Here is a 27,912-nt window from a genome sequence, read left to right as displayed (position 1 = left end):
TGCATATGAGTTAAAAAAATTTATCTAGGGGGAATGTGAAAGGTTAAAACTAAAGTCAGAGCTGAAGTTTCATTTCTCCATTTCTCTGAAGGTTTTCGTTTCTCCATTTTTGTTGCTGTAAGATAAATTTTTGTAATTAGGATGAAACCAGACTGTTCCCATCAGGTGCAAGATAAGGGAACCGGGGGTGTAGAACTCTGAAGAATATGCCATTATACTACTTTCTATGCTGTTTGGATACGGACATATATGCAGTTTCCGGTTTTCTTGCAATATTATTGGCTTATAAAGTGAAATGATGCTATTGGTAGTTGAGAACTTTGCATAATTAAGCAAAAGATTATAAAATAAGTGACTAAAATAAAGGGGACTAGTGATTTGTCTCGATCGTCCCATACAGAGACCCCCGTCTCCGTGTGGTCATTCCCAGTTGCTAGCAACGCCCTGTGAATTAATTTGGAAATCACTGGATCAACTGTGAAGGGTTAATTTAGCCCTCCCTCAACACCAGGACTCAGTGTGAGTACTCTGAGGATGGATTTTGGAAAGAGGTTAATGTTACTTGAGTGGGGCTGCATAGGGAAGATGATGATGACTGGATGTGTGGGGATGGGGGGATTTAATGTGTGTGGGGAGATTTGGAGTGGGGATGGGGGATTTAATGTGTGGGGAGATTGGTGGACACAAAATGAGGAGCAAAGGGGTAGATGCAGGGCATGTATGAGGAAACAGTACAGGAGAATGGGGGGCATGTATGAGGAAACGGTATGGTGGAATAGGGGGCATGTATGGCGAAACAGTATGGGGGATGGGTGCAGAGAGTATGGGTAGTGAAAGGGGGAATGTATGCGGACACAGTATGAGTAGCGATGTGAAAAATATATGTGGACAGTATGGGGAGTGAGGGTGATGGGATATGTTCAGACACAGTGGGGGTTTGTGTGAGGGGTATGTGTGAGCAGGCAGTATAGAAAGTGAGGAAGTAAATATATGAGGAGACAGTATGGTGAACAGGGGGATGTGAAAGCAGACAGTATAAGGGTATGTGCACATGCTGCGGATTCTGCTGCGGATTTGGCCCTGCGGATCCGCAGCAGTTCCGCAGACAGTGTACAGTACAATGTTAGCCAATGGGATTTCAAATCCGCAGTTCATATGCTGCAGATTTTTCCGTGCGGTTTTAAATCCGCAGCATGTTAATTTTTACAGCGGATTCCTCAGCGGTTTGACACCTGTTCCATTATCCAGGTGTCAATCCGCAGGGGAAAACTGCAGGCAAATCCGCAGATAAACCGCAGGTCACTTTACCTGCAATCCTGCAGCGTGTGCACATACCCTAAGTAGGGAGAGGAATAGTGTGAGGAGACAGAATGGGGGAGAAAAGTGAGTGGTTACAGAATAGAAACTGAGTAGTGGGGGGAGTGGCATGGGGAGACAGTGTAAGGGTATAGCCAGGAGGGGACAGTATATAAGGAGGTGGAGCATGATGACTGAGTACAGTATAGAGACTGGGCCCTATAGGGAGGACAGTGCGAGATGACAATGTGTATAGGGGGCCAGTATGGAAAGGAGAGGTCATTGTAAAGAGCATGTACCTTAAGAGGGACAGTGTGGGAGTCTTACTTTGTGCAGACAATATAGTGAGGGGCAATTTTTTTATTCAAGAGCATTATAATGACACTTCTTCTTTAAGGGCATCATGTGAAGATTTGCTGCAGAGGACCGGAGAAGATGGAAGTCTGCAGAGACGGCTGTGGATGAGAAAACTCATCATGGGGTCTGGACAATATGAAGAAAAGAAGCAGAACGACTCCAGAGACGACGTCATCTATAAGGTACCTGGATGTAAATAATATTTGTGAAACTGACTAATTCTCATGTTTTTATTTATGTTAGGAGCAATAAATGAGTTGCCAGTCATTCTATGTGACTGCAGACTTCTGAATTCTCACAGTGCGCACTGCACGCAGTCAGGATTCCCTCATGCCGGTGATTTACATACATGCGGTCACATGCTGACTAGACATGTGTGGCCTGACTCAATGAAAATGAACAGAGCAAGGCCGGGCACCTCTAGTCGGAATGTGGCCAGAAGTATATAAATCACATGCTTGTGCTGACATAACGTGTACTCTTGCCACTGGTACGGGAGAATCCTAAAAGTGTGCAGTGCATTCTGTGACGAGCGTCAGCTTACGCTGAGTCATTTTTCTTCTTAGAGTGGACCCTCTGGGCCATGGCACCCACCCACCTAGGGCGAGCTGACCTAGTGAGAACCCCCCCTGTACTGGGAGTGTCAGGTGCAAGACCAAGGGGGTGAGCCACCACGGCAGCTGGACCAGACGGCCGGCTCAGGGAGACAGTATTGAGTGCCTGGCAACAAGACGAACAGGATATGAAACATAAGCGAGGTCACAGGGTTTCTTCAGCAAACGTGGTTACACACTTTAATCAAATACAAGGCAAAAACAGAGAATCAGGTGCAGGGCACAAATGGTGAAACACGGCAAGGTGCGTGTAAGGGCATGCCAAATGTTCTAGACATAACACGTGCAAATGTTCCAGACAAAACATACCGGAGTCCAGGGCAGGGTACCTGTTAGGGGTCACACCAGAGTTCCTAGGAAGGGTGCATGCTAGGACACGCTAGAGTCCAAGACAAGGTGCGTGCTGGGAAACACGCCAGAGTCCAGGGCAGAGTGCGTGCAAGAAGACATGCCAGGGTCCAAGGCAGGTGCGAAGGCATCGGACTGCGAACGACTGGCAAGGACTGACAGGATCCAGGCATCAGGATGTAGTCATCTGGTTCCAGACCTCTGGCAGCGGTCGGCAGGCTTTTGGGAATCCAGCAGACAAACCAGGATACGAGGAGGGATGCGTGCTAGGAGACACGCCAGGGTCAGGTTCAAGGACGGAAGTCTGCGTGTGCTATGGTCACGCCAGGGACAGGTACAAGGACAGAGGCCTGCACGTGCAGAGGGCATGCCAGGGACAGGTATAGAATACAAACAAGGTGCGTGTATAGAGACACGCCAGGGTCAGATTCAAGGCAGAGTCCTGCGTGTGCAGAGAGACACGCCAGGGTCAGGGTTTGAGGCCAAGTCCTGCGCATGCAGAGGCATGCCAGGGTCAGGTTTCAAGGCAGAGTCCTGCGCGTGCAGAGAGACATGCCAGGGTCAGGGTTCGAGGCAGAGTCCTACGCGTGCAGAGAGATACGCCTGGGTCAGGTTCAAGGCAGAGTCCTGAGCGTGCAGAGAGACACGCCAGGCTCAGGGTTTGAGGCCGAGTCCTGCGCATGCAGAGAGCCATGCCAGGGTCAGGTTCAAGGCAGAGTCCTGCAAGTGCAGAGAGACATGCCAGGGTCAGATTTAAGGCAGAGTCCTGCGCATGCAGAGAGACACGCCAGGGTCAGGGTTTGAGGCCGAGTCCTGCGCATGCAGAGAGGCATGCCAGGGTCAGGTTCAAGGCAGAGTCCTGCGCGTGCAGAGACATGCCAGGGTCAGGGTCCGAGGCAGAGTCCTGTGCGTGCAGAGAGACACGCCAGGGTCAGGTTCAAGGCACAGTCCTGTGTGTGCAGAGGGCACGCCAGGGTCAGGGTTCGAGGCAGAGTCCTGCGCGTGCAGAGGGGATGCCAGGGTCAGGGTACGAGAACAGGGTTAGGGCCTGTGCAAGCAAGAGGGCATGACAGGGTACATGGCAAGGCCTGCGCGTACTTTTACAGAAGCACAGGGAGGTATGCCAAGGAGCAGGCGAGGGCCTGTGCGTGCTTTAGAAAGCACGTAGAGGACAGCACAGAAACAGTGTGAGGTGCAAGGAAGCACAGAGAGCACGACTGGGGCACTGCCTAGCTGGACGGGCTGCAGCACTGACAGACGGGCAAGACTCCAGCGAATCCGGCTGAGGCATAGCAGGCGACACAGCTGTCACTGACCGACGAGCACGGCTGAGGCACAAGCAGGTGGGCACAGCTAGAGCGGGCACGGCTGAGGCACAAACAGGAGGCTAGGAAGGCCAGGTGCATGCAAAGGGCACACAAAGCAACAAGACAAGGCAAAGCAAGAAACAAGGCAAGGCAGGGAGCGGAACACGGAGAGGAGCATAGGCAGAAACACAGAGTCAGATCAGAGAGAGAAGAGAGCTAGCAGCGGAGCGTAGGCCAAAGCCCAGAGCCGGGCCAAGGCAGAGCCTTGGGACTAGTCAGGGAGTGTGCTAGAGAGCACCAGAGGACAGAGTCTAGCAGCGGAGCGTAGGCCGAAGCCCAGAGCCGGGCCAAGGCAAAGCCTTGGAACTAGACATAGAAATGTGCAAGAGAGCACAAAAGGTAAGAGAAGAGGAATGGTGCGTGTGCCAGGAGGCACTACAGAGCACCATAAGAAGAGAGCGAGGCAGAACAAGTAAAGACCGAGAACATAGGAAGGAACACAAGGCAGAGTATAGCGAAGGCAAGACATGGCAGAAACAGGCAAGGCAGAGAACAACAGAAGGAGAACAAGTCCAAGCAGGACAAGGACGACACATGACACAACAGACAAACATAGGACAAGGCACGGGACAAGAGACGGAGTACAAGCACGGAGCATGTGCAGAGACGCACGACAGGGCAGAGTGCAGGGGCACAGAATAGAGGGAGCGACCCAGCAGACCAAGCAGCCATGCAGGGAAGCAACACAATACTCAGGCCCTGACCATAGGGAGGGGTGGTCTGATATAGCACCATAGCACCAGTACTTCCGGGTCAGGACCAGGGAGGGAGTTTGGGTTCAGATCCTCCAGGATCATAGAGAGCATTGCTAGAACAGCCTGGGTAGAACCATAGAGCAGGTCACATGATCAGGGGTTCCAGGAGTACATCGGATTGCAGAACCAGAGCAGGGCTGGAACATAGGAAAGGTCACATGATCAGGGGTTCCAGGAGTACAGCGGATTGCAGAGTCAGACAGAGACGGATGGTTACCCAGCAACAGCGTGCAGCCATGAGGTAAGGCGCGCGTGCACACTGCTCCAGGCAACTTGCGGCATAACAGACATGGCGGACATGACACATTCATTGTGAGAAATCAGAACCCTGCAATGTCAGGATTCAGCGCTGTAGGATAAAGTAGTCATCACATGGACTCTTCACTCATATGCAATTTTCATACTTATGGTCCTGTGACAACGAGCTTCTCTTCCTGCTTCTCTCAGTTTTTCACTGATCATTGAGAGCATTAGGAAGAGCAGCTCGTCTGTACATGACTAAGTGCAAATCGCATATGTGCGGGGAGGGGGGGAGGGGGGGTGCTGAACCGAATTCTTGCCCTGGGTGCCAGAAAGCCTAGATACACCTCTGGTGACCATACTATATAATCGGAGCCTGTGGTGGATCTTATAATGTATATTTGGAGGCTGTTGTGAATATCGTACTGCATAGATGGCTGTGGTTACTATCACACTGTATAGGGGACAGTGTACAGTGTGGAGAGAACATACACTTTTATTTTTAAGTGCACTTTGTGAGGATGTGCTGCAGAAAACCAGATGAGAGAGAAGAGCTGTGGCTGTGAAAAGCCATCATGACATCTAGAGGAGATGGAGTCAAAAAGAGACAACTCCTATCAAAGAAGAGGTCACCTATAAAGGTACCTGGATAAAAATGTTATGGTGATACTGCTTTTGTCTCATCAGTGCTGTGGTTCCTGTATGATCCGCTGTCTGATGATGGTTGGCAAGAACAACTCCCAGTATGTACTTACCATGACATTACAATTGATTGCTGTACTGAGATTGGCGATGTAGTCATGTAGTGATGGTAGATCTGTGATACAATAGCCAAAATAGAAGAACCTGTAGCACAGATTGGGATTGATTTGCAAAATGAACAAAGTTTATTGAATGTATAACAGAATCCATCATTTCGGCCCAATCGCGGCCTTTTTCAAAGTTATCTGAACAAAAATACATGATAATAAGCATCAGAGGACATGAAAAAAACAGAAAAAGATATTCAAATAAAATACACACAAGGGAAATCAAGTCAAATAACGTCACAAAGGGGATTAACCCCGTACTATTGCGTCATCGGTAAGTATCCCCTGCTTTGAGGAGGGCTCCGGTGGTGAGCCCATCTCAAAGCCGCGACATGTCAGCTGTTATGAACAGCTAACGTGCCCGCAATAGGCGCAAACGGAATCATGAGAAACACTGACAGCGGGTATTTAACTAGTACTTCGGGCACCTGGCGGGAAATGGGCGAATCGCCGACCCCGTCACGTGATCGGGGGTCGGCGACGCATTGCCTTGACAACCAGAGGTCTCGTAGAGACCTCTATAGTTGTTGCAGGCACATTGCTATGAGCATCACCCGGCGGACGGCGCTCATAGCAATGCAGCAAATCTGATACATATGGGCGATCAGCTCATCGCCCATATGTAGCAGAGCCAATCAAGTGTAGCATGCTTCTAGCCTCCTATGGAGGCTATTGAAGCATGCCAAAAGTTTAAAAAAATGGTTAAAAATAATAAAAAGAACCTAAAAGTTTAAATTACCCCCTTTTAAATTAAAAATAAGGATTAATCCGATCGCTAAACGGCGTAGCGAGAAAAAAGTTCAAAATGCCAGAATTACGTTTTTTGGTCGCCGCGACATTGCATTAAAATGCAATAACAGGCGATCAAAAGAACGAATTTGCACAAAAGTGGTGTCATTAAAAACGTCTGTTGGCACACAAAAAAAAAGCCCTCACCCGACCCCAGATCACGAAAAATGAAGACGCTACGGGTCTCAGAAAATTGCACGCTTTTTTTTTTTTATAGCAAACTTTGGAATCTCTTTTCACCACTTAGATAAAAAAGAACCTAGACATGTTTGGTGTCTATGAACTCGTAATGACCTGGAGAATCATAATGACAGGTCAGTTTTAGCATTTAGGGAACCTAGCAAAAAAGTCAAACAAAAAACAGCCCCTCTGCCTTTGGATCGGAGACTCCGCGGCATGATGCGGGGTCCCGATCGCTCCCATGGTAACCTGATGTCGGCATGACAACAACCGGGTTACCAGAGCTCAGAGACTTCCTGCAATGCGCAATGCGTGTCAGGAAGTCTCTGATGTCAGTGTGCACAGAAACTGCAGCACCGACAGCTTATATGGCATGTAGATCTGCATGCCATATAAGTGATCAGCCTGCACAAAATTTGTGTTCCATAGTGGGACACAGTGTAAAAGTAAGAATGAAATAAAAAAATTTGTTTTTAAATAATTGTAAAAATATTAAAAAACAAATAATAATAATAAAAGTCAATATTTATTCTATAATTAAATCAATATTTGAATTAAAAAAATCGAAACAATAAATACACAACGACTCGACCTATAAAACTGTCCCGTTAGTTAACCCCTTTAGTGAACACCATTTAAAAAAAAAAAAAACTAGGCAAAAAACAATGCTTTATCATCATACCACTGAACAAAAAGTGGAATAACACGCGATCAAAAAGATGGATATAAATAAACGTCATACCACTGAAAACGTCATCTTGTCCCACAAAAAAACAAGCCACAATACAGCTCCATCACCAGAAAAATAAAAAAGTTACAGCTCTCAGAATAAATCGATGCAAAAATAAATATTTTTTATATAAAATAGTTTTTATTGTATAAAGGCGCCAAAACAGAAAAAAAACATATAAATGAGGTATTGCTGTCATTGTACTAACCTGAAGAATAAAACTACTTTATCATCAATTTTACCTCACGCGGAACGGTATAAACGCTCCCCCCCAAAGAAATTCATGAATTGCTGGTTTTCGTTCATTCTGCGTCCCAAAAATCGGAATAAAAAGCGAACAAAAAATGTCATGTGCCCGAAAATGGCGCCATTCGTCCAGCAACTCGTCCCGCAAAAAATAAGACCTCACATGACTGTGGGCCAAAATATGGAAAAATTATAGCTTTCAAAATGTGGTGATGCAAAAACTATTTTTTTCCATTAAAAAGCGTCTTTTAGTGTGTGACAGCTGCCAAACATAAAAACCCGCTATAAAAACCAACTATAAATAGTAAATCAACCCCCCTTTATCAACCCCTTAGTTAGGGAAAAATAATAAAATAAAAAAATTTATTTATTTCCATTTTCCCATTAGGGTTAGGGCTAGGGTTGGGGCTAAAGTTAGGGTTCGGGTTAGGGTTATGGTTGGGATTAGGGTTAGGGGTGTGTTGGGGTTAGGGTTGGAGTTAGAATTGGGGGGGTTCAGGCACATCAGGGGCTCTCCAAACGCAATCTCAATTCCAGCCAATTCTGCGTTGAAAAAGTCAAACGGTGCTCCTTCCCTTCCAAGCTCTGCCATGCGCCCAAACTGTGGTTTACCTGCATATATGGGGTATCAGCATACTCAGGACAATTTGTACAACAACTTTTGGGGTCCAATTTCTCCTGTTACCCTTTGTAAAATAAAACAAATTGGATCTGAAGTAAATTTTTTATGAAAAAAGTTAAATGTTCAATTTTTTTTTAATCATTCCAAAAATTCCTTTGAAACACCTTGAGGGGTGCAGTTTTTAAAGTGGTGTCAATTTTGGATATTTTCTATCACATAGACCCCTCAAAGTGACTTCAAATGTGAACTAGGCCCCTAAAAAAAAATGGTGTAAAATTGAGAAATCGCTGGTCAACTTTTAACCCTTATAAATTCCTAAGAAAAAAAAATTTGGTTCCAAAATTGTGCTGATGTAAAGTAGACATGTGGGAAATGTTATTTATTAACTAATTTGTGTGCCATTTCTCTGTTTTAAGGGCATGAAAAATCAAAGTTGGAAAATTGTAAAACTTTTTGAAAATTTTCGCCAAATTTCCATTTTTATGTCAAATGAACACAAGTCATATCAAATAAATTTTACCACCAACATGAAGTACAATATGTTGCGAGAAAACAATGTCAGAATCACCGGGATCCATGGAAGCGTTCCAGAGTTATTAGCTCATAAAGGGACAGTGGTCGGAATTGTAAAAATTGGCCTGGTCATTAACATGCAAACTACCCTTGGGGGTAAAGGGGTTAAGAACGGATTAGTAGAGTACCTCATGTTCTCTATTCAACCCATAAGGTTCAAGGGTGTTCAGGGTGTAAATCCAGTAAGCATCCCTTCTCTTTAAGGCTGTGCCCATGTTGCGCTTTTTAAGTGTTTCCGCGGAAACGCTTAAGAAAAGCATTCCATGTTATCATAAATGTTGTGCTAATGGTGCGTTTTTTACCGCTGCGGAATCACTTAGCGGAAAAAAACGCAGCATGTTCATTAATTTTGAGGAATCGCGTGCGATTCCGCATATACACTTGTATTGCAAAAACACATAGGAAAACGCATGACAAACGCGTCAAAATCGCTTAAAAAAGCTTGTCAAAAACCACATGCGTTTTTCCGGCAAAGGGTGTGCGTTTCTGCTCAGGAATATTCTGCTTCAAAACTGCAACGTGGGCACATAGCCTAAGTTTACGTACTCTATTACTTCCTCTCTTAGATAAAGGGACATGGTTGATGAGTTAGTAAGGATGTGGATTAATAAGAGACTCACTCAATTTTGTGTCACACCAAGAGATCTAAAATGATCGATCATTACACGTATTTCACTGAGAATAGAGAAATAGGAGTCTCTATCAATGGGAGTATAGATCTCATGATCAGCTAATTGTGAATAAATCTCAGAAACATAATAGTCTTTGTTCATTACCACTATAGCTCCGCCTTTGTCCGCGGGTTACATAATAATATGTTTATTCTTAAAGACCTTGATTTGCCATAAGGTTCTGATATATTTATGGACTGATCGTGGTTTTGGTATTGTATTCATATACTGATGATGGTACTGGTGTTGTATTTATTTACTGACTGTGGTTGTCGTGATGGATTAATGTATTGATGCCAGTTTTGGTGATGCATTCATGTACTGATAGTGGTTCTGGTGAGACAACAATGTACCGATAGTGGTTCCGGTGATATATTCATCTACTGATGGTGTCTCTGGTGCTGTATTCATGTTCTGATGGTGGTTCTACTGACATATTCATGTACTGATGGTGGTTCTAGAGACCTATTTTTTTTTTACTTGTGATGGTTCTAGATCCATATTTACAGGTCCTTCTCACAAAATTAGAAAATCATCAAAAAGTTAATTTATTTCAGTTCTTCAATACAAAAAGAGAAACTCATATTATATAGTCATTACAGAGTGATCTATTTCATGTTTATTTCTGTTAATGTTGATGATTATGGGTTACAGCCAATGAAAACCCAAAAGTCATTATCTCAGTAAAATTAGAATATTTAACAAAAAACACCTGCAAAGGCTTCCTAAGAGTTTTAAAAGGTCCTTTAGTCTGTTTCAGTAGGCTCCACAATCATGGGGAAGACTACTGACTTGACAGATGTCCAGAAGGCAGTCATTGACACACTCCACATGGAGGGTAAGCCACAAAAGGTCATTGCTAAAGAACCTGGCTGTTCACAGTGTGCTGTATCCAAGAATATTAATGGAAAGCTGAGTGGAAGGAAAAAGTATGGTAGAAAAAGGTGCACAAGCAACCGGGATAACCGCAGCCTTGAAAGGATTGTTAATATAAGGCCATTCAAAAATTTGGGGGAGATTCACAAGGAGTGGACTGCAGCTGGAGTCATTGCTTCAAGAGCCACCACACACAGATGTATCCAGGACATGGCCTACAAGTGTCGCATTCCTTGTGTCAAGCCACTCATGACCAATAGACAATGCCAGAAGTGTTTTACCTGGGCCAAGGAGTAAAAAAACTGGACTGTTGCTTAGTGGTCCATGGTGTTGTTTTCAGATGAAAGTAAGTTTTGCATTTCATTTGGAAATTAAGGTCTCAGAGTCTGGAGGAAGAGTGGAGAGGCACACGATCCAAGCTGCTTGAGGTCGAGTGTGAAGTTTCCACAGTCAGTGATGGTTTCGGGAGCCATGTCATCTGCTGGTGTAGGTCCACTCTGTTTTATCAAGACCAAAGTCAGCACAGCCGTCTACCAGGAAATTTTAGAGCACTTCATGCTTCCCTCTGCTGACAAGCTTTTTGGAGATGGAAATTTCATTCTCCAGCAGGATTTGGCACCTGTCCACACTGCCAAAAGTTCCAATACCTGCTCTCTTAGCATTTAATAATGTCCTGAGTACCCCGATGTAGTGCTCCTTTATGCAATGTATGATGGACCCACAGAGCCTCTTTACACAGTATGGTGGGTCCACAGCACCCTTATACAGAGTATGATATCCCCACAGCTCCCCTATGTACAGTATGATGGCCCCACAGCTCCCCTATATGCAACATAATGACCCATATCTTCCCTATACAGAGTATGGTGGCGCCACAGCTCCCCTATACACAGTACGATAGGACAGATGCTCCCTTACATACAGTATAATGGGCCAGAAGCTCCCCTGCATACAATAAGATGGGCCAGAAGCTATGCTATACACAGTATAACACCCCTGCAGCTCCCTTATGAACTGTATGGTGGACCCAGTTCCCCCATACATTGTATGAAGAAAAAAAAAGGGTGGGTACAGCTCACCATGCTGGAAACAGTATTTATTACAGGTTGGAGTATACTGGAGGGTGCCGATCCCGCTGGTGAAAGCAGCATAATGAGGAGTGGGAAGGGAAGATTCCAACCCAGCACGGCCCTCCAAGTAATCAGTGGAAATTAGGAAACCATTAAAAATAGTTAAAGGCAACCCCTGATGAGTAGAGCGCCCTTTGTCACAGGATATGTTGCAGAGGTGAACAGACATGTGTCATGATCCAGGACGGGGTTTCGCTTTGGCCCGTCCTGGTCTGATTGGGGGTTAATTGTTCCGCCTCTCCCTGCCAGAGGGCGGCTATTTAATGCTCACTGGACCTAGGTCCGGTGTCAGTTATACTCCTGCCCTCGGCTGAGTTAGTTGACCTTGTGCCTGATATCTTGCTTGCTTGTTTGGTTTTGATCCGGTTCTGTCCGGTTTGGTTTTGAACAGCTGACATGCGCCCGCAACAGCCGTGAGTAGAATCACGATCCACCCGCAACTATTAATCCGTTAAATGCCACTGTCAAACGCTGACAGCGGCATTTAACATGCGCTTCCGGCACCCACCTGTGACCCTGTCACGTGATCGTGGGTCACCGATGGGTCAGCATGACAACCAGAGGTCTCCTAGAGACTTCTATGGTTGTCACTGCCGAATTGCTATGAGCGACGCCCAGTGGTCGGTGCTCATAGCAAGTAATTCTACTACTTAGAGGCGATCTGATCATCGCCTGTATGTAGCAGAGCCGATCGTATTATGGCAGCTTCTAGTCACCCATGGAGACTATTAAAGCATGTCAAAAGTAAAAAAAAAAAAAAAAAGTTTTCAAAAATATATAAAAGTTCAAATCACCCCCTTTCTCCCCATTCAAAATAAAATAAAAATAAATAAAATCAAACATACACATATTAGGTATCACCACATTCAGAATCACCCGATCTATAAAAAAAAAAAGGATTAACCTGATTGCTAAATGGCATAGTGAGAAAAAAAGTCAAAACGCCAGAATTATGTTTTTTTGGTGGCCGCGACATTGCATTAAAATGCAATAACGGGCGATCAAAAGATCATATCTGCTCCAAAATGGTATCATTAAAAACGTCAGCTCGGCACCAAAAAATAAGCCCTCCCCCTACCCGAGATCACGAAAAATAGAGATGCTATGGGTAAAATGGCACAATCTTTTTGTTTTTTTAACAAAGTTTGGAATTTTTTTTCACCACTTTGATAAAAAAAGAACCTAGACATGTTTGGTGTCTATGAACTCGTAATGACCTGGAGAATCATAATGGCAGGTCAGTTTTAGCATTTAGTGAACCTTGTAAAAAAAGCCAAATAAAAAACAAGTGTGGGATTGCACTTTTTTTTGCAATTTCACCGCACTTGGAATTTTTTTCCCGTTTTCGAATATACGCCATGGTAAAACCAATGGTGTCGTTCAAAAGTACAACTCGTCCCGCAAAAAATAAGCCCTCACACAGCCATATTGACCGAAAATAAAAAAGAGGAGCAAAAAATGAAAATGCAAAACCGAAAATACCCCTGGTCATTATGGGGTTATCAATGGGTAGACATTTTAGAATTATATATTTTTTTTAAATTTCTCCATATTGTTTACTGTATGGTGTTGAAAAGGTAACAGGAGCAGTGAAATCAGGTTTGATGGGCTTACATTTTTGTTTGTCTAATATATTACATCCGGATTTTTTCTGTATGTTTCTGAAGGCTTTATTGATATTGCATCTGTTGTATCATCTGTCTGCAAGTCTATTGCTTATAATGTCTCCTTCGGTGGAAAAAGTATAGTCACTGGAGCAAATTTTTCTGGCCTGTGTGAATTCTCCATATGGAACTGCCCGGATTGTGTGACGGGGATGGGAACTGGAGGATAGTAAACTGATGTTACCTGTATTAGCCTTTCTGTACAAGGAAGTGTCCAACTTGTGGGATACAGAATTGATTCCAAATTTGAAACAATTTGGAATCACCCAGCTTTCGTCTATGCAAAGTAATCACTCATAGCTTGTTTCTGACTGGCTCCTGCCATGTATATAATCATGTCTCTTCGCTTCTGCGACATATCCTATGACTAAGGGCGCTCTACGCACCAGAAACGCATCAGGTGTTGTTTTGAACTATTTTTAATGGTTTCCTAATGAAAAAAGCATTTTATTACTTGGATGGTCGTGCTTGACTGGAATCCCCCCACCAGAATGCTGTAGATAAGCCCCCGATGTACCCTGAAAGAGAAGAAAAAGGAGTTATATTATACTCACCCAGGGGCGGTCCGGGTCAGGTATGGGTCCGGAGGGAGTCGCAGTCCGGTCCGGCACCTCCCATCTTATAGCGATGACATCCTCTTCTTTCCTGCCCGTTGCGGCTCCGGCGCATGCACACTGTTCTGCCCTGTTGAGGGCATAGAAGAGTACTGCAGTGCGCACAGGGCAGAGCAGTGCGCCGGAGCTGGAGCCACATGGGCAGGAAAGAAGAGGAAGTCATCACTTCAAGATGGGAGGCACCGGACCGGACCGCGACTCCCTCCGGACCCGAACCGGACCTGGACTGCCCCTGGGTGAGTATAATATAACTCCTTTTTCTTCTCTTTCAGGGTACATCGGGGGCTTATCTACAGCATTCTGTAATGCCGGCAGTTTTTAGGCAAAAAAATTGGTGACAGATTCACTTTAAAGTAAGCATAAATAACACTCCAGCACATTCTGATTTCTTAACACGCTGCCACCACTCAAACACACAGGTGAACAGTCCCCAAAATATGTTATTGTCAGAAAATCAAAAAGTCACACAAAATCTGAAAGGCTGTGTATTCTTTAGAGCATACAAGGATCAAACTTATTACAGAATATAAAAATAAACAATGCTTACAATAAAAGATAAAAAATAAAACGACACACAAATATGCATAACAGTTCTAAAATAAAAAGGATAAAAAGGAAGAAATAACAGAAATACCTAGACGTTTCCATCTACAGTTATCTCCTGCTACTTTAAGAGAATAAATTATGGATCACATAAGCCTCCTAAAACTTCTTTTTGTGCCACCCAGCTTTTTAAAGTACTGAAAATAGGCTTATATGTCCAGGATGACCCGGAATGGCCCATTTAACAGTTTCTGTTTGTGAATGGATGATGGGCTAAGTTGTGGCATTTCAAATATCTTATGTCGCCCTTCCCTCCTCTGCGAACAGTCAATAGGAAATATTCTGCCCAGTTACAAACCATCTGCTAGCTCATTGAAAGAATAACACCCTTAAGTGCTAAAGAAATTGTCAGGACATCTGTCCATGAACTGAAGCTCAAGACAACATGGGCCATTGAGCAAGACAATGACCCTAAGAACACAAGTCATTTTACAAAAGAGAAGACAAAAGAACAATAAAGTTAATGGAGATGTCAGATGAAAACAAGTTATCACCTATCCATGGGATATTGAACAAATGGGATCCCAGACTTGGTATTGACACAGATCCGGGGAACAGGGAACTTTTATCCCTGGTAGGGTTCGCTCACACCACCGTATAAATTGGATAGCACTCAGCTCAATGTTATTCAATGGGGCAGGCAGTGCTGATGACCGATTTTTTTTAACTTACAGAATCTGTGAAGAAAATCAGATGAGGCTCACCTATTCAAGTCTATGGGTGCAAGAAAAAAAATCAAATGCTACAGTATAGCATCTGATTTTTATGGATACATTGAAATTCTGTAACATAGGAAACGGTTAATGACCAATTACTACTACTGTAAAAAACGGATTGCACACAGATGACAAACAAGAAAAAAAATAGTCCCACTTTTCTGGATAAAAATCGGAACGATCTTTTGTACCATTGTGTGACCCTAACCTTATTGTGGATGAGCAGTGAAAATGCTTGAGTTGATGCTTAATTTATTAAGTATTGTAATACTGGTTGTTGCGCTTTGATTTAAGTAAAAATATGAAAAATTCTGGAGAGTTCACATATTTTAACACCATTTTAAATAATCATTTAGTGCTTTAAATTGCTTTACTTTTCTCTTGTATGACATGTGGCTTTACTATGTTATTTTTACTTCTTGTACAATTTGCTACCTCCCCCAGCAATATTAAATTTGTAGTTGGAACATTCTCCACATTCTGAATATGAAAATTTCTTCTCCTTGTGTGAATTTTCTAATGTGTAACAAGATTCTATTTTCCTGTAAATCATTTCCCACTTGGTGAAAATTAAGTTGGCCTCTACTCTGCATGAGTTCCCATGTGTAACAAATTTGGATTTCTCACCATAACGGGGAACGGTTAAAGGATCTGGTAATATTTAGCTTGCAAAAAAGAAGACTAAGAAGAGACTTAATAGCTGTCTACAAATATCTGGAGGGATGTCACAGTGCAGAGGGATCATCATTATTCTCATTTGCACAAGGAAACACGAGAAGCAATGAAATGAAACTGAATGGGAGGAGACACAGATTAGATATTAGAAAAACTGTTTGAGAGTGAGGGTGATCAATGAGTGGAACAGGCTGCCACAAGAGGTGGCGAGTTCTCCTTCATTGGAATTCTTCAGAGGCTGGACAGACATCTGTCTGAGAGGGCTTAGTGAATCCGGCATTGAGCAGGGGGTTGGAAACTATGACCCTTGAGGTCCCTTCCAACTCTAATATTCTATGACATTTAGCACATTCTGAACAGTAAACTGGCTTCTCAGCTGTCTAACACAAGTTTCTCTTTCAGTTAAAATATTTCCCACGTTCTGAACATGAAAATGAATTATCATGTGTATTTTATGATGTGTAACAATTCTTAATTTATTACTAACATTAACATTTCCCACATTAGGAACATGAAAATTGCTTCTCTCCTGTATGAATTGTTTGATGTTTAGCAAGAACATACTTCGTAGCATAACATTTATCACATTCTGAACATGAAAATGGCTTCTCCCCTGTGTGACTTCTCTGATGTCTAATGACAGCAGATTTCCGTGAAAAACATTTCCCACATTCTGAACATGAGAATGGCTTTTCCCCTGTGTGAATTTTCCGATGTCCAAAAAGAGTCGAGTTATCTGTAAAACATTTCCCACATTCTGAACATGAAAACAACTTCTCCCCTGTGTGAATTCTCTGATGAGTAACAAGATATGATTTCTCGGTAAAAGATTTACCACACTCTGAGCACGAAAATGGCTTCTCCCCAGTGTGAATTCTCTGATGCGTAACAAGCTTTGTTTTCTGGCTAAAACATTTTCCACATTCTGAACACAAAAATAACTTCTCCCCTGTGTGAATTCTTTGATGTTCAAGAAGATGTGTTTTCTCTATAAAACATTTCCCACATTCTGAACATGAAAATGGCTTCTCCCCTGTGTGGATTCTCTGATGTCTAACCAAACAGGATTTCTCTTTAAAACATTTCCCACATTGGGAACATGAAAATGGCTTCACCCCTGTGTGAATTTTCAAATGTGCTAGAAGATTTGATTTGTTTGAAAAGCATTTCATACACTGGGAACATGAAAATGGCTTCTCCCCTTTGTGAATTTTCTCATGCTTAGCAAGATTTGATTGAGCTGTAAAACTTTTCCCACATTCCAAACATGAAAATAACTTCTCCCCTGTGTGAATTCTTTGATGTGTAATAAGATTTGATTTATCTTTAAAACATTTCCCACATTCTGAACATGAGAATGGCCATTCATCTTTGTGAACTCTCTGATGTCTAACAACACATGATTTGTCTGTAAAACATTTCCCACATTGGGAACATGAAAATGGCGTATCCCCTGTGTGAATTTTCTCATGTTTATCAAGATTTGATTTAGCTGTAAAACGTCTCCCACATGTTAAACATGAAAATAGTTTCTTTTGTGTGTGAGATCTTTGATGTTCATGATAAATTCTGTTATTTTCATTTTCCAATGAATCAGTAGATAGAGCCAGATCAAAAGTATCAAAAGTATCAGATGACAGACCAATATGGTGTAGATCTGAAGGTATATCTGGGACAGTGGCATGCTCTTCATATGCATCTGGTGTAAGATTCGGATCATCTGCTTTAAAATCTGAAAAGAATTTCTCTACACTTCTGGTACAGTCATCTGCCAAAAATGAAGACAGTTGTATTATTTTTCAATAAAATTCCTTGAAAGTATCATAATTCAAATATTATATATAGCATCTCTATATAAATGTAAATACAATTTATAGTGATCTTGTGATTTAATTTTCAATTGACTAGGACAGTCATATCTAAAGTATAATTACTAGAAATTGACCTAGGCTTGCTCCTTGCCTCATATCCTCCTTATACATCCACTCCGCAATTTCTTCAGGGAGGTTGGGAGGGGCAGGACAATTGGCAATCGAACAGACACTGATTGGAACCATTTAAAAGCCTGTTAGTGATTGATTTAAATGGCTAGACAGCAGCAATAGGAGCAGGCTTTGTTGTCAAGTTTTAGACAGGTGGAAGCTGTATAGTAGATTTCTACTTAAAAGATTCTGGAACTTGATGTCAATTTCTTCTAGACCGGTCATGTACCACTAACAATATGATGATGCATTATCCAACTGATGACTCTTTGGAGTCTGCCATGACGTTACTCCCAGTCTGAATGGTATGGTTTATAAATTTCACTTTGAAATATCCCTAGATCTTCTCCTGACTGGGGGAAAGTTTTGTGATGCCAGCTAATGAACCAATGCAGATTGGAGTTACACACTCATTCCGATGTATCACATTATTTACAGTTGCTCGCGAAAGTAGTCACCCCCTTGACTTTTTACCTATTTTGCTACATTACAACCTGTGTTTAAATATTTTGGAAATCCAATTTGAGTGTGGTGTCTCAGCACTAAATAGTCTTAGTTGGTGCAGTGAAGTGAGAAAAATATAGGTATAAATTACATTTATGGAATCAAATAACTAAAAATTGGCATGTGCACATTCACCCCTTTTTCTATGAAACCCCTAAAAATTTCTGGTGCAAGCAATTACCTTCTTAAGTCATATGCTTAGTGAAAGGAAGTACTCCTGTGTGGAATCTAAGTGTCACATGGTCTGTCAGTATATACACACCATTTCTGAAAGGTCACAGAGGCTTCAACACCATTAAGCAATGGGCACCACTAACTGAACAACAGCATGAAGACCAAGGAGATCTCCAAACAAATCAGGGACAAAATCATTGAGAAGTAGAAGTCTGGGTTGGTTTATAAAACAAATCCCAATCTCTAAGGATCCCCCCCCCCCCCCCGAGAACCATCAAATCCAACACCATCAAATGTAAGGAACAGGATACCACAACAAACCTGCCAAGAAAGGGGTGTTCACCAATAAGCTTAGCCCGGGCAAGGAGAGCTGTTGTGAGTTAATTTTCCCCTTCACTACTGAGGCCCGAGGAACTCCCTCTTCTGGTGAAGAAAGGTAGTGAGCCTGATTGTCAGACACCTGGGGCTGATGATGATGACTGGCTGAGTGGAGTTAATGACTGGATATAAGGCTGCCGACGCCCTTCTGGCCTGCGGGTGATTTCTCTGTGGACTTCTAGGAAACCAGCCAGTCTGATTCCTGCTCATCTAAAGCTAAGATTTCTGCTTTGCCTTTTTGCATTAGTGTTTTGTTTTCCTTGCTTTTCTGGATTCTGCCATTCCCTGCTGGGGTGAGCTGAATCTCCTTTTGCCTGTTGCTCTGTCTTCAGAATATTCCTGAGTACTGACATAGCCTTTTTTGAAGCCTAGCGTCTTCAGGGCCTTTTTACTGTCAGTTTGTTGGCTCTTATTTTCTTAGGTTTTTTCACGGATTGCAGACAGCAGCCTTCCTGTCCTTTCCTATCTAAGCTAGCTTGGGCCCCATCTTTGCTCAGTCTTTCTTCTTGCTTCACCGTCATTATATGTGGGGGGCTGCCTTTTGCTTTGGGGTCTGCTCTGGGGCAGTTTAGATTTCCCTTTCTGTCTTTAGGCTATGTAGTCCTCCGGCTGTGATCGAGGGGCCTAGGGCATCGTAGGAGCCCCCCACGGCTACTGCTAGTTGTGTTGATAGGTTCAGGGGTCTGCAATCCGATAGCTGCCAACTTCTCTGGTTTTCTGGACTTAGCTAGCATTTCTATTTTTGCCTCCTACGGTGACTCAATCATAACAGAGAGCATTAATCACAGAGTCAGCACACGGTGGCCACTGGTGTTACTACAAGTTTAGTTAGTCTGCTGGTGGGTTTTTCTCCCCGGTGGACGCAGTGTGTTACGACATGTTTAGTTGGTCTGCTGGTGGGGACCACTCCCATCTTCCTATAATCTTCCTATATAAGGTCAACTGGTGCACCAGCTGACTGTTGGTAATACATTTCCTTTGGATACCAACCGTGGTGGTTCAGCTTATCAGCAGTGGTGGTTCTGCTGAAAGCTGAGTTCAGGAGCCTTACTCTGCTGTACGGTGCATTGCAACAGATAAAGCTAAGTTTTGTTTTTTAGTTGATTTAAACCCGAGGTATCTGTTTTATCTTTCCTTTGGTTTTTGGTGCAGTTCACTTTTTTCCCTGTGTCACCTCCTGGGGAGGGGGTTTAGCTCAGGGCTAAACAGGAGATAGGGACAGGTCGGTGACTTGGGCCTCACTACCATCAAGTGTACCCCCAAGTTAAGGAAAGTCAGGGCACCCTCTTAGCCTGAGGGGCAGTTCAGGGGCCCAGGTTCCTCGTCCCCTGTTTTCCCACTACTGCCCCGTGACACTTTACTTACATACAAATATTGCAAGGTTTGTTTTGAGTTTTTCAAAAGACATGCAGGAGACTCCCCAAATGTAGGAAGGTGCGGTGGTCAGATTGAACCAAAATTGAATTTTTTGGCCACTAAACTGATTCATTATGAAATCAAAGTTCTATATCTCTCATTTTGAAGTTGATATTCACGATGCTGCCGATTATAATCGTGTGTCATAAATGGAGTTATGAGTTACAGATATCAAATACTGGGGACATTGAATCACTGCCTGAACCCCTGCCCCACTTTGAACAGGTAAAAGAAGCCGGTTATCTGATGGAGAACAGAAACTGAGTGCGTACACAGATTAGTTAACAAGTAGCTGACAATTGTTGGAAGGTCCACCTAGATACCTAGCCCTAAGGCAGACTGGACAGCTCAACATCAAGAGGCCTCACATGGCAAGGGAAGTACAATTTTACATATATAAAATACGAATTTGCACAATCCCTGGATATAGCCATGATTGGGGAACATATTCGAATCTGTGGGTAAACTTACAAAAGTTTTGATAGCTGGCAACCCACAGCCATATTTTTCTGAATTATGGATACCTCATATTCATGTCTGGTATGTATAGAATGCTTGAAGGATGTTCGGCAAGATGACAGCCCTATTGTTTCTCTAGGAGGTTCCTAATGGAAAATATGACTGACAGCTGAAATATGGCCTAAAACTGGATTTGATTCTAATTCAGCCTTTCTTCTCTTACCTCATCTAAAGGTAGGACTGTGGGGTTTGGTAGACCCTTGATAATATCTCATTTTATTTTTATTATTATTATTATTATTAGGCTTTGCTTATATAGTATCATCATATTCCGCAGCACTTTACACACATTATCATCACTGTCCCCATTGGGGTTCACAATCTAATTTCCCTATCAGTGTCTTTGGAATGTGGGAGGAAACTGAAGTACTTGGAGGAAACCCACGCGAACATGGGGAGAACATACAAACTCTTTGTAAATGTTGTCTTTGGTGGGATTTGAACCCAGGACCCCTGTGCTGCAAGGCTGAAGTGCTAACCACTATCTACTTAGAGAGGTAAATGGACAAGTAAGTGTGGGAAGAGGAGTCCACCTTTACAGTATCACGTATGTCGCATGCAATTGGTGTTCGTTACAAATTGTTGGAAGCAAAAGTGCTTTTCCTGACAGTGTGAATACTATTTGGTTTGAAGTACAGTGAAATAGAAGAGTCTGGTAACACACATAAGAAAGCAGCTGATAGGAGGCCATCCATGGATCTCTCCTTTAACTTAGGATAAAAAGGTGTACCATATTTTTCGGACTGTAAGACTCACTTGGGGTGTGTCTTATAGTTGGAATGTACTTACCAGTAGTGTGGCAGCAACAGGAGTCCGGCAGTTCTCACGGCCCTGGGTTCGGAAGAGGGGATGTTCGATGGTCCGACGCTTCAGGGCAATGATACGACTTCCATACCAGACTGGTGTGGCAGTATTCGGTGGTGCGGGGGCTCCGCCGACATTTTGTGAAAGCCCGGAGCCCCCGCACTTCTACTGCTGCAATGCTGTGGTCTCCGGGAAAATGGTACCACCGAGCACCGCCGAATACTGCCGCACCAGTCTGGGATGGGAGTCGAACACACCCAACAACCCCTGTAACCATGTTCCACCAGCGCTGCCAATCCGCCCGGTAAGCTTAATTCAGACTGTAAGATGGGCCACCATTTGACACAATTTTTTTCCCTATTTTCCTTCTGAAAATTTGAGGTGCCTCTTATTGTTCTATGGTCTTATAGTCTGAAAAACATGGTAATTGCTAAGTTGAAGGTTGACGCCACTAAACAGAACTCAGTATACATGCCCATATAAAGTTTAATAAAATCATTAATCCTACTTTCCGTCTCCAACTTCTTGATTCTGTCAAGATTTCCAATGTATTTCATAATCACTCAATGCTCAAACTCTTTCGCTTCTCTGTACATCCAGCCAAGACTTCTTCAATTATTGTTCCTCGTCATCATGAGTTTGATATTCTACACAACTTTTATTCTAGTAAAGTTTCTACTACAGTATTTATTTCACCAGAAAGATTCTTATTTGTTTTGTATGTCCTCTAATTCTAAATAATTTCCCTGTGTGTTCTCCGTTATCTCTGAATGTTACAAAATCTGTGTCAAATATATTTTGGATGAGAGGAGATCCTAAGTAACACTATTTTATCTTGGTGGGCCAGGGATGTTTTTCAACATTTTCATATAAATGATCTACATAAGTGAACTGAAGGTAAACTAATTAGATTTGCAGAGGATGCAAAGCTAGGAGTGATAGTTAACACTAGAGAAGACAGAGAAAGGATTCAGAAGGATCTAGATAAGCTTGAACAATGGGCAGTGCCTAATAAATACAATTCTAACAGGGAGAAATTCAAGATTCTACATCTGGGCAAGAAAATCGAAAATTACATCTACAAAATGGGAGGAATAGAACTAAGCAACAGCACGTGTGAAAAAGACTTGGGTATACTAATAGATCACAGACTGTATGTGAGTCAACAGTGTGATGCAGCAGCAAAAAAGGCAAACACTGTCCTAGGATGTAATAAGAGAAGCATAAAGTCTAGATCACGTGAAGTAATTATTGCCCTCTACTCCTCCTTGGGCAGGCCTCAACTGGAATACTGTGTCCAGTTCTGAGCACCACATTTTAAAAAAGAGAAGAGCTTCTAGGATAGTGAGCAGACTGCAAACTATGTCCTACGAGGAACGTATTAAAGGATCTGGGAATGTTTAGTTTGCAATAAAGAAGGCCAAGAGGAGACTTAATAGCTGTCTACAAATATCTGAAGTGATGTCACAGTGTAGAGGGATCATCCTTATTCTTGTTTGCCCATGGAAACACGAAAAACAGCTGAACGAAACACAGGGAGAAGATACAGAATAGATATTAGAAAACACTTTTTGACAGTGAGGGTGATCAATAAATGTAACAGACTGCCATGAGAGGTGGTGAGTTCTCCTCGAATGTAAGCCTTCAAACAGAGGCTGGACAGACATCTGTCTGAGATGGTTAAGTGAATCCTGCTTTCAGCAGGGGGTTTGACATAATGACTCTGGAGGTACCTTCCAACTCTAACATTCTATGAGTATATGGTCTAAAAAGTGAATAACTATGATGTATTAACATAATAAACCATGCACCACCTCATCATCTCCTGATGCTTCTCTTCCAAGGTAACTCACCAATCTCCTTGTTTCCTTTTCTAGCAAAACATTGACATAATTGCACCAGCTACTGACTGAGTAATATCTGTGACTTCTCTGCATTTAGTGATCACTACTCACCTGTAGAGTTATCTGCAGGAATCTCCTCCTTACGCCACTCATCACCCATCACATATGTCTCCATAGCATTAATATGGGTTAGATATTTACCCTGAAACAAAGATTGTAACAGTGACAGACAGATGCTGAAGTCCCATGAAATGATTTAGAAGAAAAGATAGTAAATTAACACGACAACCAAAAATGACAGCAGTAGTTATCCTATAGCTGCAGGTCTCTTGTATAAATCCAATCTGTTGGCTCCTACGAGTAGTTCTACCCATCAGTCTCCATAACCAGAAAATTGTGAAAAGATCCAGACAACTTGCAATGTCTATGATCAGCTTTCTCCATCAAGTATAAGACATAAACTGAAAGACACTTTCTTACAGACACCCATCTGGCGGCACTTTGCCTTTAGAACATCAGTAATTTGTCGTGTCCCACATTCCAAATGAAGGTCCTGACTTGCTCTTAACAGCACATTCTATCTCCATCTATAGTAGCTCTATAAGATTAAGATCTGGGGACTGTGAAGACCGGGGAAGCAAAAAAAAAAAAAATTACTGGAAGCAATCCATGACTATATGACCATTATGGCATAGTGCACTGTGTTACTATCATAGGATCAACAGCTGAAAAGAAATAATAAAATTGTTTGGCCAAAATGCTTAAGTCCTCGTGTCCAAACCTCAATCCAAAGGAATAAAATGAGCCAGGATGTGCCAAGAAAACATTCCCCTCATCATTACTCTACCTCCACCAGCGTAAAATGTTGATTCTTGAAGATGATACAACAGAAATCTGTATTCATCTGGCCAAGCAATGTTTTCCAATGCATAGTGATATCATTGTGTGTTCTTTTGATCAAGTTTTTCCTTTCTTTCTCCTTTAACCCCTTACTGCCATCGGACTGCCATCAAAGCAGTATCCCCCGCTTTGACGTGGGCTCCGGCGGTGAGCCCCAGAGGCGTATCTAGGCTCTCTGGCACCCAGGGCAAGAATTCGGTTCGGCCCCCCCCCCCCCCCCAAGTACATATGCGACTTGCACACTTTGCCATGCACCCACGAGCTGCTCTCCCTAATGCTCTCAATGTTCAATAAAAAACTGAGAGAAGCAGGAAGAGAAGCTCGTTGTCACAGGACCATAACTATGAAAATCGCATATGAGTGAAGTGTCCATGTGATGACTACTGGAACCTGCAGAGCTGCACTGCACACTTTTAGGATTCTCCCTTGCCGATGTACAATCATGTCAGCACAAGTATGTGATTTGTATACTTCTGGCCACACTCCGACTAGACGTGCCCGGCCTCGCTCCGTTCATTTTCATTGAGTGAGGCCACACACGTCTAGTCAGCATGTGACCGCATGTATGTACATCACCAGCACAAGAGAATCCTAACAGCGTTCAGTGAGCACTGTGAGAATTCAGAAGTCTGCAGTCACATAGAATGTCAGCAGACTCAGCACAAACCTGGAGAACCCCTTTATTGTTCCTAACATAAATAAAAACTTGAGAATTAGTCAGTATCACAAATAACATTTACATCCAGGTACCTTATAGATGACGTTGTCTCTGGAGTCGTTCTCCTTTTCTTCATCTTGTCCAGACCCCATGATGAGTTTTCTTATCACCAGCCATCTCTGCAGACTTCCATCTTCTCCAGTCTTCTGCAGCAAATCTCCACACGATCCCCTTAAAGATAGAAGTGTCATTATAATGCCCCTAAATACAAATATCTGCAATATACTGTCGCCTCACACTATTCCCCTCCCTCCTCATACTGTCTCCTCCATCCCCCGTTCACCATACTGTCTCCTCATATATTTACCCCCTCACTCTCTATACTGTCTGCTCACACATACCCCCCCGACTCCCCATACTGTGTCTGCACACATCCCATCACCCTCACTCGCCATACTGTGTCCACATACATTAACCCGTTCGCTCCCCATACTGTGTCTGCACCAATCCCCATACTGTTTCCTCATACATACTCTTCATTTTGTGTCCTCAAATCTCCCCACACATTAAATCCCCCATCCCCACATCCCCAATCCCTCACACACATTAAGTACCCTCCATCCCCACTCCAAATCTCCACACACACATTAAATCCCCCATCCCCACTCCAAATCCCCCCACGCACATTAAATCCCCCATCCACACTCCTAATCCCCCCACACATTAAATAACCCCCATCCACACTCCAAATCCCTCACACACATTAAATAACCCCCCATCCCCACTCCAAATCCGCACACACACATTAAATCCCCCATCCCCACTCCAAATCCCCCCGCACACATTAAATCCCCCATCCACACTTCAAATCCCCCCACACATTAAATAACCCCCATCCACACTCCAAATCCCTCACACACATTAAATCCCCCATCCCCACTCCAAATCCCCCCACACTTTAAATAACCCCCCATCCCCACTCCAAATCCCCCCACACACATTAAATCCCCCATCCACACTCCAAATCCCTCCCACACATTAAACAACCCCCCATCCACACTCCAAATCCCCCACACACATTAAATAACCCCCATCCCCACTCCAAATCCCCCATCCCCACTCCAAATCCCCCCACATATTAAATAACTATTAACCCCCCATCCCCACTCCAAATCCCCCCACACACATTAAATCCCCCATCCACACTCCAAATCCCTCCCACACATTCAATAACCTCCATCCACACTCCAAATCCCCACACACACATTAAATAACCCCCATCCCCACTCCAAATCTCTCACACACATTAAATAACCCCCATCCCCACTCCAAATCCCCCCCACACACATTATATAACCCCCCATTCCCACTCCAAATCCCCCCACACATTAAATAACCCCCATCCCCACTCCAAATCCCCCCCACACATTAAATAACCCCCATCCACACTCCAACCCCCCCACACATTAAATCCCCCATCCCCACTCCAAATCCCCCCACACATTAACCCAATCCCCACTCATTAACCCCATCACCACTCCAAATCCCCACACACATTAAATAACCCCATCCCCACTCCAAATACCCCCACACATTAACCCCATCCCCACTCATTAACCCCCATCACCACTCATTAACCCCCCACACATTAACCCCATCCCCACTCATTAACCCCCCACACATTAACCCCATCCCCATTCATTAACCCCCCACACATTAACCCTTATTCCCACTCATTAAGCCCCATCCCCACATTAACCCCATCCACATTCATTAACCCCCACACACATTAACCCTTATCCCCACTCATTAACCCCATCACCACTCATTAACCCCCACACACACACATTAACGCTCATCCCCACTCATTAACCCCATCCCCATTCATTAACCCCCCACACATTAACCCTTATCCCCACTCATTAAGCCCCATCCCCACATTAACCCCATCCACATTCATTAACCCCCACACACATTAACCCTTATCCCTATTCATTAACCCCCCACCCCCATTCATTAACCCCCACACATTAACCCTTATCCCCACTCATTAACCCCCATCCCCATTCATTAAGCCCCCACACACATTAACCCCCATCCCCACTCCTTAATCCCCATCCCCACTCATTAATGCCCCCACACATTAACCCCCATCCCCATTAATTGACCCCCACACATTAACCCTTATCCCCACTCATTAAGCCCCATCCCCACTCATTAACCCCCCACTCATTAACCCCCATCCCCACTCATTAACGCCCCCACACATTAACCCCCATCCATTAACCCCCCACATATTAACCCTAATCCCCACTCATTAACCCCCATCCCCACTCATTAATGCCCCCACACATTAACCCCATCCCCACTCATTAATGCCCCCACACATTAACTCCCATCCCCATTAATTGACCCCCACACATTAACCCTTATTCCCACTCATTAAGCCCCATCCCCACATTAACCCCCATCCACATTCATTAACCCCCACACACATTAACCCTTATCCCCACTCATTAACCCCATCACCACTCATTAACCCCCACACACACATTAACGCTCATCCCCACTCATTAACCCCATCCCCATTCATTAACCCCCCACACATTAACCCTTATCCCCACTCATTAAGCCCCATCCCCACATTAACCCCATCCACATTCATTAACCCCCACACACATTAACCCTTATCCCTATTCATTAACCCCCATCCCCACTCATTAACCCCCCACCCCCATTCATTAACCCCCACACATTAACCCTTATCCCCTCTCATTAACCCCCATCCCCACTCATTAACCCCCCACATATTAACCCTTATCCCCACTCATTAACCCCCATCCCCACTCATTAACCCC

At 43.6% G+C, this 27,912-nt stretch overlaps 1 protein-coding gene across 1 annotated transcript in view; it reads right to left on the bottom strand.

Annotated features, from left to right (window-relative positions):
• Positions 1–14,355: 14,355 nt before the first annotated feature.
• The window catches only part of LOC141073676 (uncharacterized), a 502,533-nt gene continuing 488,976 nt past the window's right edge, over positions 14,356–27,912 (bottom strand). The window contains exons 6-7 of the mRNA XM_073561034.1: positions 23,608–23,698; positions 14,356–17,643 (exon numbers count right to left, since the gene is read on the bottom strand). Coding sequence (XP_073417135.1) covers positions 16,379–17,643; positions 23,608–23,698 — 1,356 coding nt within the window. The 3' untranslated portion in view covers positions 14,356–16,378. The remainder of the gene's footprint in view (positions 17,644–23,607; positions 23,699–27,912) is intronic.

Source organism: Dendrobates tinctorius, unplaced genomic scaffold, assembly GCF_039654945.1.
Source record: "Dendrobates tinctorius isolate UK_male_01 unplaced genomic scaffold, ASM3965494v1 ptg000014l, whole genome shotgun sequence".
In the NCBI taxonomy this organism is placed as follows: Eukaryota; Metazoa; Chordata; class Amphibia; order Anura; family Dendrobatidae; genus Dendrobates; species Dendrobates tinctorius.
The sequence above is the reverse complement of the archived record's forward strand: the minus strand, read 5'-3'. Positions and strand labels throughout refer to the sequence as shown.